General features: G+C 40.5%; 1 protein-coding gene across 1 annotated transcript in view; it reads left to right on the top strand.

Annotated features, from left to right (window-relative positions):
- LOC126299547 (hydroxysteroid dehydrogenase-like protein 1) overlaps positions 1-22,148 on the top strand; it is a 111,031-nt gene that overhangs the window by 62,848 nt on the left and 26,035 nt on the right. Inside the window, exons 4-5 of the mRNA XM_049991542.1 lie at positions 14,615-14,835; positions 14,933-15,157. Of these exons, the coding sequence (XP_049847499.1) occupies positions 14,615-14,835; positions 14,933-15,157 (446 nt within the window). The remainder of the gene's footprint in view (positions 1-14,614; positions 14,836-14,932; positions 15,158-22,148) is intronic.

Here is a 22,148-nt window from a genome sequence, read left to right as displayed (position 1 = left end):
GGAAACACACCAGTATGAGACCTCAGTTCAGACATGAGTAGCTATTATAACTCCAAATTAACTCTCACTGCAAATGAGCTAAAATGAGGTGAGCTGTGTCGTAAAGCCAATGTAAATACCACTTTGGATTCCCTCAGTGCTGAGACTATTTTTAGCTGGTCATACTGTGTAGAAAACTTAAGATCACTGTCAATACTCTTACCCAGCATTTCCCTATAACCATTGTGCAACTCTTTCTGAAATCCGTGCACAGTAATCATATATCCTCCACCATGAGGTTTTAAAAACTGGTGACCTGTTATTCTAAGCATAGTTAATCTTGGAACATGTGATTCACTCTTGTATCAGGAGAATTACCTAACAACAAAATTTCCCTTTAGTTTACTGGCTTTCCTACAATACATCTTTTTATTACTTATTGGAAGTTCGTTGTATGATGTCTGTGCCTACATGTGCATGAAGCTAATTCAGTTCTAACTGAAGCAACTAGCACAACTTATTTGATATATTTATTGCGAAGTTGTCTAAAAATGTCTTGTGCTTATTACCTCTATTGTCTGTTGCCACTTCCCATCTCTGCTTGCCCTTCTTCTACTTAAGCTATCCAGATCTCTTTTAGCCTCATGTAATTTTATCTGAAGGTCAGAAATCTTTCTGATTGGTAGGGCTATAAATGATGAGTCACAGGTAGCAAATATATTTAATAATCATTTTTTTAAGTGTAGTAGGAAGTATGGGGAAAAATGCTTCAAGAGAAAAATCACTGCAGTATGTTGAGAAAGCAGCTCTCATAAAATTCAGTCGTATGAATCTATCAACGACTTTTCATGAAATGAAGGAACTTACATAGTCTCTCAAGAATAACAGCTTGTCTGGTTTTGATGATGTTTCCGTTAGAGTACTAAAGATTTGTTCTTATACAGTAACCTCTGTCCTATCTTAAATATGTAATTCATCACTAACTCAAAGCATTTTCCATAGTCAAACTCCAATTTAAGAAAGTTGGTAGGGAAGATGTCAATAATTACTGACCTGTTTCACTGCTGACATCATTTTCAAATTTTTGAAAAGGTGATGTGTTCTAGAATAGCATCTCACTGGGGCAACAGTAATATCCTCAGCAAATCACAGTTTGGATTTCAGAAGAGTTGCTCTACTGAGAATGTAATTTACATGTTCACTCATCAAATTTTATAAGCATTAAATAATAAAATAGCACTGTTTGATATTTTCTGTGGCCTATCTAAGGCATTTGACTGTGTGAATCACTGTATTCTCTTATATAAATTGAAGCTTTGTGGGACTGAAAGTATATCCAATCACTGGATAATGTCATATCTAAACAATAAATGCAAAAGTTGTACTTAGTAATTCAACCAGTATATCCGGGGACAGTATTCTGACGGGGGAGAAATCATATGTGGGGTTCCCCAAGGCTCAATCATATGGCCATTATTGTTCCTCGTGTGTGCAAATAGTCTTCTGTCTAAGATACAACAAGCAGAATTAGTTCTTTTTACACATGTCACTAGTATTGTAATCTATCCAAGCTGAAATATAGAAACAGAAGACATGGTAAACAATGTTCGTAAAAGTATCAGTGACTGGTTTTCCACAAATGGTCTCACTCTAAATTTTTAAAAACACACAACATATTCTGTTCTGCATATATAGGGATACTACACCAGTGATAAGTGCAACACATTGTGAGGGAATAATAAATAGGGTGGTAACTTCAAGATTTTTAGGTGTCCATATTGATAAGAATTTAAACTGGAAAAAGCAGATTTTGGAACTCGTAAAACAACTTTGTTCAGTCACATTTGCACATAGAATCTCTGCAAATCTTGATGAGAGACAGATCAGTAAGTTGATATATTTTGCATATTTTCAGTCAATAATGCCATATGTATAAATGTTTTGGGGTAACTCATGTTTAATAAAGTCTTAAAAGCCCAAAAACATGCTGCAAGGATAATTTGTGTTGCTCACCCACAATTATCTTGTAGATGTTGTGTAAGGATTTGGGCTTTCTGACTACCACTTCACAGTATATTTATTCCCTCATGAAGTTTGTTGTAAATGATCTACTGCAGTTCAAAAGGAACAATGATGTACATATTACTATACCAGAAGGAAAAAGAACATTCATTACTCCACATTAAGGTTATCTTTAGCACAAAAAGGATGGCACATTGTTGCAACTAAAATTGTCAATCATTTACCTGAGGATTTAAAATGTCTGACAGAAAACAATGTAAAATTTGGAAATAAACTGGAAAAGCTTATCCTTGACAACTCCTTTTTTTCTGTAGAAGAATTTCTATTATTGTAATGTGTAAAAGGTGTTGTATAAGAACTACTAACTCAAATCTGCATGTTTTAATAATAATACTAATAAAATAAATTTATAAATGTTCATCATGTAGACATATTTACAATGTTAATGGACAATGATTCGTTCCACATCAGTACGATTTATCATGCAAAATGATCCATGGAACATGAAACTAACTAACTCACTCCCTTCTGTTTCTCTATCTTCCTGTCTTCACTACATATCATGTGTAACCCCCTATGAACATTACTTACTTTCCAAAGGCTCAAGCCACTACAATCATAGCATTGTAAAAAGTACAATGATCATCACATCAAATCTTGGAGCAATTATCCAACAAAGTCAACTGAAGACCTGGCCAATGTGGCATCACCTTTGTGTTAACTTTCAGAAATCTGATAGGGGCTGTAATATGAGGGTGAATTAAGAAAGTTTTATGTATTTTATCTGTTCTTGTGGATAGATCCAAAGGAACAGACACCATTTTGATCCTGCAACTGCTATCAATCAAGGCACAAAGGAATTAAAGACATCAGCTGCAAGTGGGCATTGTTTTATCAGTGGGGCTAGTTGAAAAATCAAATATGTGTAATGAGGCAAATGAGCAGGTGCATTGCAGCAGAAGTGTGTGATATAAATTAAGAATTTGAGTCTGACAGGAGGCATGCAAGGGTAGCTCATGTGCTTGTGGTGACCACTGTATCCAGATGGTTTAGTGGTCAGTACATCTGCCTAGGAAGCAGGAGACTTGGGTTTGAATTCTGATGTGGCACAAATTTCCAACTTGTCCCATTGCTATAAATCATTGCCCATGAGAGCTATTGTCTTTAATTCCTTCATTAAGAAATTAAGTTACACGTTATTGTGACAGGCCAAGTAACTTTTATTGAATGCTGCACTACACTTGTTTTGTCCACAAGAAATGTATTGTCCTACATACTTCCACTTGGAAGTCTGCAACAGAACTGTCAGCAGGAAATGTGGAACATGGACTCTCTTCTGACAATGTGCCGCTCTTGTTGCCCAATGATCTAAGCATTCCAATATTTTGGAGAGGCACAGCAGTGCTATGGCATCATGGTATGGGGAACCAATGGGTATGACCTCAGGTAATGGATGGTAGTGACCGAGAGAACTCTCATGGCACAGGATGTTCACCACACAGCAGTTCCCCAATGACTCCATGACTGAAGAGCAGATCTCTATTGTTGAGGAACTGAAATATTCAGACAGTATCATGGTCCCATTCCTCAGCAGAACAGTGCTCATCCACACATGTCTGCGTGAACTGTTGGTGTGATTTGAAGAATAACATTATTACACTGGACTGTGTATAAAAATTTTTATTTCTTTTTCATGCTACTGGTTTTGGGCACTGCCCATTCTCAAGTGTGTGAGATAACAACACACCATAGCAGAAAGCAGTAAAACACAAATCATTTTTCATTGGAAATATTGCCAGGTTTGTTTTCTTTGTGCTTCTGATTGGAAGTGACATTTAAATAACATGATAATATTTTTGTTCTCATAAGCACTTCCATTCCATGCACCTTTATATTTTACATGATGATGATTATAATGATGATGATGATGATTTGCATGGAACATGATTTTTAAATTAATGATGATGATCATGTAGCCACATATGTTATGAGAGGTAAATGTTATGTTCGTGTAATGGTGCATCCAGTGTAGTTATATGATTTGTGTTTAGCTGCATTTTGCTATGGTGTGTTGTTATGTTTTCAGACATGCTTGAGAATGGGAAATGCCTAAAACCTTACAAGTAGGTGAAAGTTCACATACTTTTTCTCACCAGTCTATCACTCCAAAAGTGAAGTTGCACTTGGATTTACTGCAGGTGTTTTCCTAGAGCATACAGATTGTTCTACTGGTGTATAATCATCATCGTCATCTTCATCCGTTAAGTCTATTATCTTTTGGACCACTGCTTTCCTTTGTTCTTGCTCTTCTGAACATAAAATTGTCCAATTCACCATTTCACTAACTGCTAACCATGATGGTGTTGGATTGTAGGCAGAACAATTTCTACTATTGCCTCCTTCTGGAGTTTTAGGAGCTTCAATTGATAAACAATGTGGTGGGGTTCTTTCATCAAAGAGAATTTCGATTTGATAATGAACCAGCAGAGAGAGTGAAGGTCACAATGTATTCCACAAGCAGTTTTAATGTCTCCAAGTTGTTGTCTTTAAGGCCATGATTTGAAATTCATACATGACAAATCTTATTTGCAATTGTTAACCACCAATGTGGCTTACAGGACCAATTTCTAATAATGCCAGATCAGTTAGAATTGCATCTGTCCTTATAGCCTGAGTTATCCTGTAACCATAAGCCTGATCTGTAGAGAGACTCTGTGTGACTCAATGGAACCAAAGACTTTGGAATGACAAATGAGGGATTGATTTCAAGTTCTGTTGCATTATTAAGTATGTCGCCAATCTTACTACTCCACCTGTTATTAGACAAAGTTTTCCTATCCAACTGTCTGATCAAGTGTTGCAAAGTTAGCTCATTAGTATGAAGAGCACAGACCAACTGATGAGTTTATGTTTAAGCTTTGTCTCAACCCCATGCCTGACTACTCCTTCCCAGTCAGTGTTAAAATTTGTTGAGGCACCTACAGTAGCCTGCAAACTTTAATCAATGCTATTTTTCTTTAGAAAATCCACAAGATGGTTAGCAAAAACTTGAGCAGGTTTCCTTTTTGTTAAGTCTTTCTCTGGAGTAAAATGGAAAAGATGCTTTCCACCTGGCTCACTGCAAATTCTGTAATGCTCATCTTTCACAATACTTAGAAACTGATGACTGTAGTTATATACTTCTAACAGAACTTTAGTGGAATCTTGGCGTCCATCAAAGAAGATACATTCAGTGTTGCCTACACTACATCAAGCATGTTCTTCATCAAGTTATTTCATGATTTCTTCCTTTGTGATTTTTACTTTATTGTGATCAACCAGAAGCCTCCTGTCTCCTTCAGTAATTAATCCAGCATCCAAGTTTGGAGCTGTTGTAACAGCAGCTGTAGCACATAAACTGACACCAAATCTAGTACTTTGCAGTGTAACATTGTGCAATTGTTATGTATTATACTGACTTGTACTTGAAGTAGAAGGTACATCAGAATCATCACATTGTGTCTGCAAAGGATCTTCAGAATGTTCATTTTTAACATCAGCTGTCTCCTCATCTTCTTCAGAGAAACGAATTTCATTTGGTTGTAATGTTAACTCTTCCTTCTTTTTTCTGCTTGTATTCAGAAATCCTTCTTAGTTCATCTTATTGCTTCTTCTGCTTTTTAATTTGTCTTCTGTGCTCAGATAGATCGAATAACATGGTTCGATGCTGTCCAACAGAGCCAACCTTGTCTCTTGACCTTAAATAGACATTAGTACTTTGACAAGGCTCTTCATGTCCGTAGAATAAGAGCAGGAAATGTGCACTTCAGTTTACAGTCAGCTGGACATGGACCTTCAAATACCGAATATACACTACTGGCCATTAAAATTGCTACACCACGAAGATGATGTGCTACAGACGCGAAATTTAACCGAAAGGAAGAAGATGCTGTGATATGCAAATGATTAGCTTTTCAGAGCATTCACACAAGGTTGGCGCAGGTGGTGACACCTACAACGTGCTGACATGAGGAACGTTTCCAACCGATTTCTCATACACAAACAGCAGTTGACCGGCGTTGCCTGGTGAAATGTTGTTGTGATGCCTCATGTAAGGAGGAGAAATGAGTACCATCACATTTCCGACTTTGATGAAGGTTGCATTGTAGCCTATCACGATTGCGGTTTATCAGATCGTGACATTGCTGCTCGCATTGGTTAATATCGAATGAGTGTTAGCTGAGCCGTGATAGGGGAACATGGGGGAAACAAATGGTAGCACCAAAATTTTTCTTTAAACATGGTGGCTTTATTGGAGTGATAGGTTATACTAATTCTCAATCTTTCAAAATCAGCTTTATTTCTTTTAGGCAAGCAGCTGCGATTAATCAAAACAACAAACACTTTTAATACAGTAGCAAAGGGCAAGCTAGGGAGACAACGATATTTAAATAACAACTCTGCACAAATATGGCTTCACAGGTAAGATTAAATTTTTGATTGTTAATTAAAACAAAAAAACCTTTCAACAAATATCCCTTAATGTCTTTAGTAAAACAATAAGTAATAGGCCTAATGAGAAAGTGCAATCCACCCCAATATTTCCATAGATCATACACACAAGTTGCACAATTTAACCCCAAGGATTTGCGTAGATAAAATTTTCCCAAAACCTAAAAGATAAATCATTACACTAAAATGCTGCATCAGTTATCAACATAAAAATTCACAAGGAGCCCAATGCTAGATTTTAACATTTCGGACATCGCAGCAGTGGGAAAGAAAAATTAGCTCAGTTAACAAAATACAATTACACCAAAACTCAAATACAAGTTAAAATTTAACACACATGGTGACAACCGCCAGCTTACAATAGTTCAAAACATTATTCAATCTCATAGGTGCGCAGATGTCATTACCAAGGGGAGTGTGCTAACCAACTTGAAGCAACTATAACATGGCATAGACAAAATTACAGATTCGGCAGTCTATCCAGAGAAGTCAGCAAGAAACGGTGAACAAGTCAGGAAACGATCACCGTCGCCCACATACACACTCGGGCACAGGCACAGAGGAGCCAACCTTAAGGCAGGGAGATAGGACAGGCAGGGTGCAAAAAAAGCAATTTGTCTCGGGGCCCACCGAACCACTGGATGGGGACTACCAAAATTCACTCACCTTAATCTTTACATACGACGCCCGGGCGAGGAAATGGGAAATCGTACAGGCACAGGCCAGCAAAAACCCCAGACAAACACACAGAATCCCATCAATTCCAAAACATAATTTAATCAATTATCCCCGAAAACCCCGGAACTTGGCACAAGTGAAATTACAGGCCACAGAATCCAAAGGCACTCTGCAGACGAGTAAGGAGGGAAAACGGAAAAGTACACCCCTGTAAACTAAATCTGGGAGCAGCACAGCCACAAGCTCGTGCCAAGCTGCGGTCCAGGGAGATTGCCGCAAGAAAGATGATCCAGCACAAGTATCGTCACCCAGACCTCAGCAAGGCGCAGTCAGACAGGGTAGGAAAGTTGGTAATCAGGCGACGACTGCAACCACTGACCTAGGCAGCAGCAAGTAACACCAGCCCTGGCCAGCGATAGCGCAGAGGGACCCACCATCTGGTGCAAAAGACAATGCTCGTGCCCAAACTTGACTGCCCGGGCACACGCCCCCGGGCAGAGACAGTGCCACCTGCCGCCAGGAGGTGCCCCGCAACAGAGAAAGAAACGCCACTCAGAGGCCCAACGATCGAGAATCGATCAAGAATACCTCCACCATGGCACATTAGCAGAATATGGATTCGGTGGGTTCAGGAGGGTAATACAGAACACCATGCTGGATCCCAACGGCTTCATATCACGAGCAGTCAAGATGACAGGCATCTTTTCCGCATGGCTGTAACAGATCATGCAGCTACGTCTCGATCCCTGAGTCAACAGATGGGGACGTTTGTAAGACAACAACCATCTGCACGAACAGTTCAATGACATTGGCAGCAGCATGGACTATCAGCTTGGAGACCATGGCTGCGGTTACCCTTGACACTGCATCACAGACAGGAGTGCCTGCGATGGTGTACTCAACGATGAATCTGGGTGCACGAATGGCAAAAAGTCATGTTTTTGAATGAATCCATGTTCTGTTTATAGCATCATGATGGTCGCATCCATTGTTGGTGACATCATGGTGAACGCACTTTGGAAGCGTGTTTTCATCATCGCCATACCGGCGTATCACCCGGTGTGATGGTATTGGGTGCCATTGGTTACACGTCTCGGTCACCTCTTGTTTGCATTGACGGCACTGTGAACAGTCGACATTACATTTCAGATGTGTTATGACCCGTGGCTCTACCCTTCATTCGATCCCTCAAAACCCTACATTTCAGCAGGATAATGCAAGACTGCATGTTGCAGGTCCTGTACGGGCCTTTCTGGATACAGAAAATGTTCAACTGCTGCCCAGGCCAGCATATTCTCTAGATGTCTCACCAATTGAAAACGTCTGGTTAATGGTGCCCGAGTAACAGGCTCATCACAATATGCCAGTCACTACTCTTGATAAACTGTTGTATCGTGTTGAAGCTGCATGGGCAGCTGTACCTGTACACGCCATCCAAGCTCTGTTGGACTCAATGGCCAGGCATAACAAGGCTGTTATTACGGCCAGAGGTGGTTGTTCTGGGTACTGATTTCTCAGGATCTATGCACCCAAATTGCGTGAAAATGTAATCACATGTCAGTTCTAGTATAATATATTTGTCCAATGAATACCCATTTAAAATCTGCATTTCTTCTTTGTGTAGCAGTTTTAATGGCTGCACAGTGCCGATGGTACTGTTACTGACGACTGTGCCACTAAAGCGGAGTTATTGGACGCACTTTTCTGAAATTCCTTCACCAGGGAAGACAAAAGGAATATTACAGAATTTGAAACATGAACAGTTGCTAGCATGAGTTTCTTAGAAGTAGATACCTTAGGGGTTCTGAAGCAACTCAAATCACTTTCTACAGGCAAGTCTTCAGGTCCAGATTGTATACCGATTAGGTTCCTTTCAGATTACACTGATACAATAGCTCCCTACTTAACAATCATATACAACCGCTCGCTCACCGATAGATCTGTACCTACAGATTGGAAAATTGTGCAGGTCGCACCAGTGTTTCAGAAGGGTAGTAGGAGTAATCCATCGAACTACAGACTTATATCATTGACGTCGGTTTGCAGTAGAGTTTTGGAACACGTACTGTATTCAAACATTATGAATCACCTTGAAGGGTATGATCTTTTGATATTTAATCAGTGTAGTTTCAGAAAACATCGTTCTTGTGCAATGCAGCTAGCTATTTATTCGCATGAAGTAATGGCCGCTATAGACAGGGGATCTCAAGTTGATTCCATATTTCTAGATTTCCAGAAAGCTTTTGACACCGTTCCTCACAGGCGACTCCTAATCAAGCTGCAGGCCCATGGGGTATTGTCTCAGTTGTGCGACTGGATTCGGATTTCCTGTCAGGAAGGTCACAGTTCGTAGTAATAGACGGCAAATCATCGAGTAAAACTGAAGTGATATCAGGTGTTCCCCAGGGAAGCGTCCTGGGACCTCTGCTGTTCCTGATCTATATAAATGACCTAGGTGAAAATCTGAACAGTTCTCTTAGGTTGTTCGCAGATGATGCTGTAATTTACCTTCTAGTAAGGTCATCCGAAGACCAGTATCAATTGCAAAGCAATTTAGAAAAGATTGCTGTATGGTGTGGCAGGTGGCAGTTGACGCTAAATAACGAAAAGTGTGAGGTGATCCATATGAGTTCCAAAAGAAATCCGTTGGAATTCGATTACTCGATAAATAGTACAATTCTCAAGGTTGTCAATTCAAGTAAGTACCTGGGTGTTAAAATTACGAACAACTTCAGTTGGAAAGACCACATACATAATATTGTGGGGGAGGTAAGCCAAAGGTTGCATTTCATTGGCAGGACACTTAGAAGATGCAACAAGTCCACTAAACAGACATCTACATCTACATTTATACTCCGCAAGTCACCCAACGGTGTGTGGCAGAGGGCACTTTACGTGCCACTGTCATTACCTCCCTTTCCTGTTCCAGTCGCGTATGGTTCGCGGGAAGAACGACTGTCTGAAAGCCTCCGTGTGCGCTCTAATCTCTCTAATTTTACATTCGTGATCTCCACAGGAGGTATAAGTAGGGGGAAGCAATATATTCGATATCACACCCAGAAACGCACCCTCTCGAAACCTGGACAGCAAGCTACACCGAGATGCAGAGTGCCTCTCTTGCAGAGTCTGCCACTTGAGTTTGTTAAACATCTCCGTAACGCTATCACGGTTACCAAATAACCCTGTGAAGAAACGCGCCGCTCTTCTTTGGATCTTCTCTATCTCCTCCGTCAACCCGATCTGGTACGGATCCCACACTGATGAGCAATACTCAAGAATAGGTCGAACGAGTGTTTTGTAAGCCACCTCCTTTGTTGATGGACTACATTTTCTAAGGACTCTCCCAACGAATCTCAACCTGGTACCCGCCTTACCAACAATTAATTTTATATGATCTTTCCACTTCAAATCATTCTGCACGCATGCTCCCAGATATTTTACAGAAGTAACTGCTACCCGTGTTTGTTCCACTATCATATAATCATACAATAAAGGATCCCTCTTTCTATGTATTCGCAATACATTACATTTGCCTATGTTAAGGGTCAGTTGCCACTCCCTGCACCAAGTGCCTATCCACTGCAGATCTTCCTGCATTTCGCTACAGTTTTCTAATCCTGCAACTTCTCTGTATACTACAGCATCATCCGCGAAAAGCCGCATGGAACTTCTGACACTATCTACTAGGTCATTTATATATATTGGGAAAAGCAATTGTTCCATAACAATCCCCTGTGGCACGCCAGATGTTACTTTAACGTCTGTAGAAGTCTCTCAATTGAGAACAACATGCTGTGTTCTGTTTGCTAAAAACTCTTCAATCCAGCCACACAGCTGGTCTGATATTCCGTAGGCTCTTACTTTATCAGGCGACAGTGCGGAATTGCATAAAACGCCTTCCGGAAGTCAAGAAAAATAGCATCTACCTGGGAACCTGTATCTAATATTTTCTGGGTCTCATGAACAAATAAAGCGAGTTGGGTCTCACACAATCGCTGTTTCCGGAATCCATGCTAATTCCTACAGAGTAGATTCTGGGTTTCCAAAAACAACATGACACTCGAGCAAAAAACATGTTCTAAAATTCTACAACAGATCGACGTCAGAGATATAGGTCTATAGTTTTGCACATCTGCTCGACGACCCTTCTTGAAGACTGGGACTACCTGTGCTCTTTTCCAATCATTTGGAACCTTCCGTTCCTTTAGAGACTTGCGGTACACGGCTGTTAGAAGGGGGGCAAGTTCTTTCGTGTACTCTGTGTAGAATCGAATTGGTATCCCGTCAGGTCTAGTGGACTTTCCTCTGTTGAGTGATTCCAGTTGCTTTTCTATTCCTTGGACACTTATTTCAATGTCGGCCATTTTTTCCTCTGTGCGAGGATTTAGAGAAGGAACTGCCGTGAGGTCTTCCTCTGTGAAACAGCTTTGGAAAAAGGTGTTTAGTATTTCAGCTTTACGCGTGTCATCCTCTGTTTCAATGCCATTATTATCCCGGAGTGTCTGGATATCCTGTTTCGAGCCACTTACTGATTTAACGTAAGACCAGAACTTCCTAGGATTTTCTGTCAAGTCGGTACATAGAATTTTACTTTCGAATTTACAGAACGCTTCACGCATAGCCCTCCTTACGCTAACTTTGACATCGTTTAGCTTCTGTTTGTCTGAGAGGTTTTGGCTGTGTTTAAACTTGGAGTGAAGCTCTCTTTGCTTTCGCAGTAGTTTCCTAACTTTGTTGTTGTACCACGGTGGGTTTTTTCCCGTCCCTGACAGTTTTACTCAGCACGTACCTGTCTAAAACGCATTTTACGATTGCCTTGAACTTTTTCCATAAACCCTTAACATTGTCAGTGTCGGAACAGAAATTTTAATTTTGGTCTGTTAGCTAGTCTGAAATCTGCCTTCTATTGCTCTTGCTAAACAGATAAACCTTCCTCCCTTTTTTTTTTTATTCCTATTAACTTCCATATTCAGGGATGCTGCTAGGGCCTTATGATCACTGATTCCCTGTTCTGCACATACAGAGTCAAAAAGTTCTGGTCTGTTTGTTATCAGTAGGTCCAAGATGTTATCTCCATGTGTCAGTTCTCTGTTCAATTGCTCGAGGTAATTTTCGGATAGTGCACTCAGTATAATGTCACTCGATGCTCTGTCCCTACCACCCGTCCTAAACATCTGAGTGTCCCAGTCTATATCTGGTAAATTGAAATCTCCACCTAAGACTATAACATGCTGAGAAAATTTTTTGTGAAATGTATTCCAAATTTTCTCTCAGTTGTTCTGCCACTAATGCTGCTGAATCAGGAGGTCGGTAAAAGGAGCCAATTATTAACCTAGCTCGGTTGTTGAGTGTAACCTCCACCCATAATAATTCACAGGAACTATCCACTTCTACTTCACTACAGGATAAACTACTACTAACAGCGACAAACACTCCACCACTGGTTGCATGCAATCTATCCTTTCTAAACATCGTCTGTACCTTTGTAAAACTTTCGGCAGAATTTATCTCTGGCTTCAGCCAGCTTTCTGTACCTATAACGATTTCAGCTTCAGTGCTTTCTGTCAGCGCTTGAAGTTCCGGTACTTTACCAATGCAGCTTCGACAGTTTACAATTACAATACCGATTGCTGCTTGGTCCCCGCATGTCCTGACTTTGCCCCACACCTGTTGAGGCTGTTGCCTTTTCTGTACTTGCCTAGGCCATCCAACCTAAAAAATCGCCCAGCCCACATCACACAATCCCTGCTACCGGTGTAGCCACTTGTTGCGTGTAGTGGACTCCTGAACTATCCAGCGGAACCCGAAACCCCACCACCCTATGGCTGCACTACACTCGTTTGTCCTCTGTTAGAAAATTGCTGCACAGTGTGGGATCCTTACCAGATGGGATTGACAGAGGACATCGAAAGGGTGCAAAAAAGGGAGCTCGTTCTGTATTACCACGTAGTATGGGAGAGAGTGTGACAGATATGATACGCGAGTTGGGATGGAAGTCATTAAAGCAAAGACGTTTTTCGTTGCGGCGAGATCTATTTACAAAATTTCAGTCACCAACTTTCTCTTCCGAATGTGAAAATATTTTGTTGAGCCCAACCTACATAGGTAGGAATGATCATCAAAATAAAATAAGAGAAATCAGAGCTCGAACAGAAAGGTTTAGGCGTTCGTTTTTCCCATGCGCTGTTCGGGAGTGGAATGGTAGAGAGGTAGTATGATTGTGGTTCGATGAACCCTCTGCCAAGCACTTAAATGTGAATTGCAGAGTAATCATGAAGATGTAGATGTAGTGTAGTTTAATCTCACATTTGCAGCTGAGGATGTCAAAGAGCTTGTATAATGTTGCTATGAAATCCTCTTTCACTTCCAGTTTTCCTCTACCAAGTGTTATGTTTTTGGCCTCTTCCCAGTTTGTTTGCTAGCCCCCACTTTTCAAGCACTTTTGGATAAATATCCTTTGCAAGAGTGGTTGCTGGGTATTTTCTGACGTTCTCTTCACTCTGCTCTCTTAGCAGAAGCCCATATCATAGAAAATTACTCAAAGTTGGGAATTCAGAAGGCACCATTTCTCAGACTATTCCAGTGAAGTCAAATATGTGTGGTAGTTGCCAGTCTTGGTTTCCTTTTACTAGCCACGATTTCGAATTTTCCGATTTTGGAAGTGGAAGAAACTGTTTATGCATGGTAAAAGAAAGACAAGAAAATGTTACTATTTGTGTGATATTAACAAAAAGACACTCATCTGTAAATGAGTATTGCTAGTGTAAAAACTTTTATGAGTGACATGAAAAAAGTTTGCAGGTTATATAGTATGTTTTTACCCTTAGAGCAGACATAGAGTTCAAATAAATAAACACCTCTTGGAAGAAGTGTTTACCAAGCAAAACAGTATAATTGTCATTTCTTATAAATATTATATTTTTAATTGCTAATGAAAATGCAATTTTATGACATCCCCCTCATTTTTTGAAAATCAAACTATTTAACAAATCCTATTACAACAGTTGTGGGCCAGCTTGATACAGGAGAGGATACAATGGATTTATGACATCCTTTTGAAGCAGCTCAGTGCCTGCATCTAGACCAAGGGGTTGGGGAGTGGGGTACAACATCGCACTGACAAGTGGGCTCAGATTGCCAGATTCTTTGTAAATCTGATTTGCAATACCTGAAATAACATCACATAACCTCTCAGTCCATGAAATTTCATTTTATCTCCTTCTCTTCTGGGTGCTCCACATTTTTGTCAGGCAATGTATGCCTCCTTACTGGAGAGGAATCTCTCAAAACTTATGAATTTTTAAAGTGATGTGATTAATATTATATTTATTGTCTATTTATGAAATTGCAAAAAGAGATCAGTTGCATAATGTAAATTTCCACTATGTTGTTTGATATGTAAATTCATTTATTTGAAGGTTTGTTTTTCAAACATGTTTTACAGTAAACAATGTTGGTGTTATACTAGAAAAACCAATGTGTTTTATTGACATGACAGAAGATGAGATAAAGAACCACATTAATGTCAATATAATTCCATGCAGTATGATAACAAAGATTATATTACCTCGTATGATGGAAAGGAAAAAAGGAGCTATAGTAAACATAGCCTCTACTGCTGCTCTGCAGCCTACACCAATGTTTGCCGTTTATTCAGCAACTAAGGTAATATTTTGATTTCTTTCATAACTTTAGGTACTTAGTTAAAAGAAAATTAAGAAGTTGTGAATGATTTTTCCAATTTAGTGTTGATAATTTGCAGGTTTATATGGATTACTTTTCTCAAGCACTGCAGTATGAATGCAAGGACCATAATGTTTCAGTCCAGACCTTAATACCTTGGTTTGTGAACACAAAAATGGTAGGATACAGCAAACAATTGCAAAACTCATGGTTTGTACCAAATGCTGACAAATATGCAAGGCACGCAGTAAGGACCTTGGGAATAGCTGAACGCACAACTGGTTACTGGCTGCATGATATAATTGTAAGTTACAAAATTATCCTGCTCTTCTGTGGAATAACTTAAGAAACTAGTTCATTAAATTATCAATTTTATCAGTTGCATTTGAAATTTTGTTACCAGTTATTACTGCATTTATTCTGACAGTACAGTTAACACGTCATTCTCCATAAGAAGCATGTATGAGTTTTGAAATTTTGTTGGTTCATTATTTCATTATTAATTTGTTTTTGGTCTACAATGTAGCTGTAATGTTGGAATAAGCAGTCACTATAATGTATTATAGACCCTATCGTATGCATACTGCATAAACTTTAACTGACTGAATTGTGTAGCTGTTGACTAAAAATCAATTTATAGAAGAAAATATGAAATTTTATGTTAAATCTTTGAATTTTGTGGTAACTTGTATTCTGTATCCTGATACAAGAAGATATCACCATACTGGATATGAACAAATGCTAGGTCATTTGTGTTCACTAATTTGGTTGTAGCATCTACATTTTTCAGATGAAAATTGATAATCAATTTTTTATGTGATGATACCATTAGTGATTTTGTGCCTTATACAAATACTATGATTACAGTTGCTTGTAGATTATGTTGCAACTGGGAACCTCCTCCCATATTGTTACGTTAAATACACTGAAAAGTCAAAGATACTGTTACACCTGCCTAATATCGTGTAAGCCCCCCTGTGAGCATGCAGAAGTGCCACAACATGACATGGCATGGACTCAACTAATGTATAAAGTAGTGTCGGAAGGAACCGACACTGTGAAACCTGCAAGGCTGTCCATAAATTTGTAAGAGAATGAGGGGATGGAGATCTCTTCTCTGAGCAGCACATTGCAAGGCATCACAGATATGCTCAGTAATGTTCACGTCTGAGGAATTTGGTGGCCAGTGGAAGTGTTTACACTCAGAAGAATGTTCCTAGAGTCATTATGGACGTGTGGGGTGTCACATTGTGCTGCTGAAATTGCCCAAGTCTGTCAGAATGCACAATGAACTTGAATGGATGCAGATGATCAGACAGGATGGTTACATATGTGTCACCTGTAAGAATCATATCTAGATATATAATGGGTCCCATATCACTCCAACTGCACACACCTTCATCATTATAGAGCCTCTACCAGCTTAAACAGACCCCTGCTGACAGGCAGGGTCTACAGATTCATGAGGTTATCTCCATCTGCTCGATACAGTTTGAAATGAGACTCGTCTGACCAGGCAACATGTTTTCAGCCATCAACAGTCCAGTGTCGGTGTTTACAGATGCAGGTGAGGCATAAAGCTTTGTGTCATGCAATCATCAAGTGGGCCTTCAGCTCCGAAAGCCCATATTAGTGATGTTTCATTGAATGGTTCACACACTGGAATTTGTTCGTGGCTCTGCATTGCAATCTGCAGCAGGGTTGCATTTTTCTCATGTTGAATGATTCTCTTGAGTCATCATTAGTGCTGTTCTTGCAGGATCTTTTTCCAGCCACAGAAATGTCAGAGATTTGATGTTTTACCAGATTCCTGATATTCACAGTACACTTGTGAAATGGTCATACGGAAAAATCCCCACTTCATCACTACCTCGGAGATGCTGTGTCCCATTGCTCATGCCCCGACTATAACACAATGTTCAAGCTCACTTACGTCTTGATAACTTGCCATTGTAGCAGCAGTAACTGATCTAACAACTGCACCAGACACTTGTCTTACATAGGCATTGTCGACTCCAGTGCCGTATTCTGCCTGGTGCTTCAGTGTACATGTTGAGAGGTAAATAAATGTATTATGAAGTAATATATAATTTTTTGCTGTGATTAGAGTGAACATAGCATTAGTCATATGTCTTTCTCATAGTCTAGATATTTTTGGAAATTTTTAACTGCCATTATTCTCTTCACATCCCCCACAGGGGCTAGAATTGGACCGTGTTAGTCCTTGGTTACTGTAAGAGGTGACTAAAGACCATTGCAGGGATTGTCTTATCCATGGAGAGCTCCCAAAGTTGATGATACAACACTGAAAAAGACAGACTTAAGGCTTGATCTGGATAACACAGTACTTGGCTCTTTTGGTTAAAAACATCTGTGGTCTGTCACATGGTCATAACCCCTTAGTTTTCAAAATTTCACAGTTTTGTGGGCTCTCTGGGGAGGAGCACCTGCCACATGTGGAATTTAATCCATTCATTGTGTGTCAACTCCCCAACTACCCTTTCTCATAATGGTTCAATTCTGACTTCTGATAACCAGCATGCTAGCCAGTGTACCAGGAGATATTAGGAAGAGGCGGAATGTTGGCAATGCTTATGGTTGTTGCTCCCTGACAATGCAGAAATTCCTCCGCAGATACCTGAGGAATGAGCTCCCCATGTACACTGTCTAGTCAAAGGCATTGGAAATTAGGACATTGGTTAACATGCCAGATAACAACTTGACGTAGTGGGTTAGATCTCACAGACTGAGTGGCATCAGGATGGACGATCTCCAGTGAAGGGAACCAAGCTTTCATGGAGCAGTGGAAATGATGGTCTCACCATTATTGAGGGGAATTTATTAAGTTACCTCAACAATAGTGTTGGAGGCTTTTGCTTACATTTCAGTTGGAATTCTGCTCTCTCCCTGGTCAAATATAAGAGCAACAGACTTAGTGCTACTAATTCACCTGTCATTGGCTAATATTTCACTATCAGTGATGTCTGATGTTGTTTACCTTTTGTTGTGTGGTGATGTTAGTTGTTCTCAGCATGTGTTGTCTTTCTGCTTACTTCATCTTTCTGTTTCCCAATTTCCTTAGCCCTGCCCACAGAATGTTGAAATTGCCTTGCACAGTGATCTCTCGTTTCATTTTTGCCTTGAAAATGATGGGGTATTCACTTGTTGACCTACTGCTGGTTGTCAGATACCCTTACCTGGCTGCATTCCCATGAATTATTTGAATATTCAGTATGCTAGGGGAAGCTCAAGTTTCATGTTGCCTTACGGGATTGTAACAAAACTTACAATGCAGAGAGTTATAAGCTCATAGTGTTCATATCCTTGACAAAACTACAGTAAGCAGACCAGGTAGGAGAAGTGGAGTAAAACAGAGTGTCAGTATTTGGTATGCTCTAGAACTGAATAAGAGTCTCTTAAGAAGAATAGATTTTAGATAAGCATGGGGAAGTAGCAGTTTTTGAAATCTGACAAACATGTGTGTTAATTAAAATGTTGAATTGTACTCAGTCAGATAAGTAACAGTCTTCGAGGTGTACCAGTTGAGATTATTCCTCATAAATATATGCACAAGATTCAGGGACTCATCTACACTGTTTATCATTAAAATTGCAAAATCCAGAGTATAGCAAATGATTAAAGATTACTTATTCTGTGTATACAGTATAGTAGTACGAATTTGAATGTGAAATTATCTGCACAGAGGTGCCACATCCCTAACCCAGCTGGGCATCAAGCTGAACTGAGATTGAATGAGAAATACAGAACATCATTCCTTGTTGCTTCATCTATGTGCCAGACTTCATCAGTTATAGCTGCTGGCAAGTGTTAGCATGCCAGTCTCTTGGCAACCCATGATCGCATGTTCGCAATGAGTGAGACATTTGAAGAACATGCTGGACAGGGCAACTGTCTAACACCTGTCTATCAAGGTAGGCCAGAACAGCACAGGTAACATGTGGTCATGTGTAATCTTGTTGAAGGTAAACTCAGGGATACCTTAAAGATAGGGCACAGCCACCAGTCTTAACACATCAGAAACACTACACCTGCTGTCCAAATTACCAACTGTGTGATCCAGAGGTTACTGTGTTGTGTACCCAATGGCAGCCCATACCATTGTGACAGGTACTGGGCTTGTATTACGATGACAAATGCAGTCTGGCAATGTTCATTCTCCTTGGAGCCTCCACAAGTAGATACAAGTTGTACAGGTGGACAGCAGCAGTCTGTGGCTGTTTGCTGATGCTGTGATGTAGGAGAAGGTATCTTTGTTGACTGACTGTAGGAGGACACAAGATGACTTGGACAAAGTTTCTAGTTGATGTGATGAATGGTAGCTAGCTCTAAATGTAGAAAAATGTTAGTTAGTGCAGATGAGTAGGACAAACAAACCCATAATGTTCGAGTACAGCACATGTTGATTGTATATCTAGGCATAATTTTTCAAACTAATTGAAATGAAATGAACATGTAAGGATTGTATGAGGGAAGGTGAATGATTGATTACAGTTTTTGGGAGAATTTTAGGAAAGTGTGGTTCTTTTGTAAAGGAGACAGTAAACAGGACACTAGCATGACTCATCATTGGTCATTGTTGGAGTGTTTGGAATCTGCATGATGTCAGATTAAAGGCGGACATTGAAGTAATTCAGAGGCCAGCTGCTGGATTTGTTACTGGTAGGTTCAAACAACATGTGTTTATTACGGAGGTGCTTTGGGAACTCAAATAGTCAACTAGGAATTACCGAAGGGAAGGTGACATTCTTTTCGAGGAGCACTATTGAGAAAATTTAGAGAACCAGCACTTGAGACTGACTCAAGAATAGTCCTACTGTCACTAACACACATTTCACGTAAGGACCATGAAGATCAGATTAGAGAGCTTAGGGCTTGTGCAGAGGCATATAGACAGCTCTATTTGCAAGAGGAACAGGAAGGAAAATGACTAGTAGTGGTACAGGGTACCCTCCACCACGCACCATATTATGTCTTTCAGAGTATGTATGTAGATATAGATGTATACAGAACTGGGACTTGATGATTTGGGACTTGATGATTTGGTGTCAATCCTGTGTCCAGTGTTGTTGTTTGTTGCACCTCCCTTTGATGCCAAGTCAAGGGAAGCCACAATGATGGTTACCATGCTTGGCAATCTGTGATGCTCCAGATGTTATTGCAGTGTTGATGTGGATACTTGTCTTGGTCCAAAAAAGGTCAGTCCTAGTTTGAGGTACATGACGTGACTGTAGGATCCTACTTGGTCACGCAAACAATATGGTCTGTCCTCCATCTCGGGCCTTAGAGATCATGTAAGGCACTGAAGATGGTTCTCCTTAATCCATTCTTTTGATATTTGTATGACAGTTGTGGAAACCTGACCAGCCGAAGCAGAAAATTCATGGAGTTGGGAGCTCCAATGTTAGGCGCGTAATGGGGCCCCTTAGGGATACGGTGGCTAAGGAGGGGAAGAAATCCAGTGTGCACTCCGTGTGCATTCCGGGAGGAGTCATTCCTGATGTGGAAAGGGTCCTTCCGGATGCCATGAAGAGCACAGGGTGCAGCCAGCTGCATGTGGTGGTGGCATATGTCGGCACTAATGACGTGTGTCGCTTTGGATCTGAGGAAATTCTCTCTGGATTCCAGCGGCTATCTGATTTGGTGAAGGCTGCTGGTCTTGCTTACGAGATGAAGGCAGAGCTCACCATCTGCAGCATTGTTGACAGAACCGACTGCGGACCTTTGGTGCAGAGCCGGGTGGAGGGTCTGAATCAGCGGCTCATACGGTTTTGCGACCGTATTGGCTGCAGATTCCTTGACTTGCGCCATAGGGTGGTGGGGTTTCGGGTTCCGCTGAATAGGTCAGGAGTTCACTACACTCAGCTGGCGGCTACACCGGTAGCGGAGGCTGTGTGGCATGGACTGGGCGGTTTTTTAGGTTAGAAGGCCTCGGGAAAGTGCGAGATGGGCTCCAATGTCAAAGGGTGCTTGGCAATTACAGGACGTGCTTGGATCAAGGAACAGTCGGAATTATAGTTGTAAATTGTTGTAGTTGCGCTGGAAAAGTCCCTGAGCTTCAATCGCTAATAGAAAGCACAGAAGCTGATATCGTTATAGGTACAGAAAGCTGGCTAAAGCCTGAAATAAGTTCTGCAGAAATTTTTACGAAGTCTCAGACGGTGTTCAGGAAAGATAGATTAGGCAGAATTGGTGGTGGAGTGTTTGTGTCTGTCAGTAGTGGTTTATCTTGTAGTGAAATCGAAGTAGATACTCCGTGCGAATTGGTGTGGGTGGAGGTTATACTTAACAGCCGAATTAAGTTAATAATTGGCTCCTTCTACCGACCCCCAGACTCTGATGATACAGTTGCGGAACAGTTCAGAGAAAGTTTGAGTCTCGTAACAAATAAATACCCCACTCATATGGTTATTGTTGTTGGGGACTTCAACCTACCCTCGGTATGTTGGCAAAAATACTTGTTCAAAACCGGTGGTAGGCATAAAACGTCTTCCGAGATTGTCCTAAATGCATTCTCCGAAAATTATTTCGAGCAGTTAGTCCACGAACCCACGCGAATTGTAAATGGTTGCGAAAACACACTTGACCTCTTGGCCACAAACAATCCAGAGCTGATAGAGAGCATCATGACTGATACAGGGATTAGTGATCACAAGGTCATTGTAGCTAGGCTCAATACCATTTCTTCCAAACCCATCAGAAACAAACGCAAAATAATTTTATTTAAAAAAGCGGATAAAGTGCCACTAGAAGCCTTCCTAAAAGACAATTTCCATTCCTTCCGAACTGACTATGCGAATGTAGACGAGATGTGGCTCAAATTCAAAGATATAGTAGCAACAGCAATTGAGAGATTCATACCTCATAAATTGGTAAGAGATGGAACGGATCCCCCGTGGTACACAAAAAAGGTCCGAACGCTGTTGCAGAGGCAACGGAAAAAGCATGCAAAGTTCAGAAGAACGCGAAATCCCGAAGATGGGCTAAAATTTACAGACGCGCGAAATTTGGCACGTACTTCGATGCGCGATGCCTTTAATAGGTTCCATAACGAAACATTGTCTCGAAACTTGGTAGAAAATCCGAAGAAATTCTGGTCGTATGTAAAGTACACAAGTGGCAAGACGCAGTCAATACCTTCGCTGCGCAGTGCCAATGGTACTGTTATCGACGACTGTGCCGCTAAAGCGGAGTTATTGAACGCAGTTTTCCGAAATTCCTTCACCAGGGAAGACGAATGGAATATTCCAGAATTTGAAACACGAACATCTGCTAGC

This window comes from Schistocerca gregaria, chromosome X, assembly GCF_023897955.1.
Source record: "Schistocerca gregaria isolate iqSchGreg1 chromosome X, iqSchGreg1.2, whole genome shotgun sequence".
NCBI lineage: Eukaryota > Metazoa > Arthropoda > Insecta > Orthoptera > Acrididae > Schistocerca > Schistocerca gregaria.
Note: the sequence above shows the minus strand (reverse complement) of the source record. Positions and strands in the feature narration are given on the sequence as shown.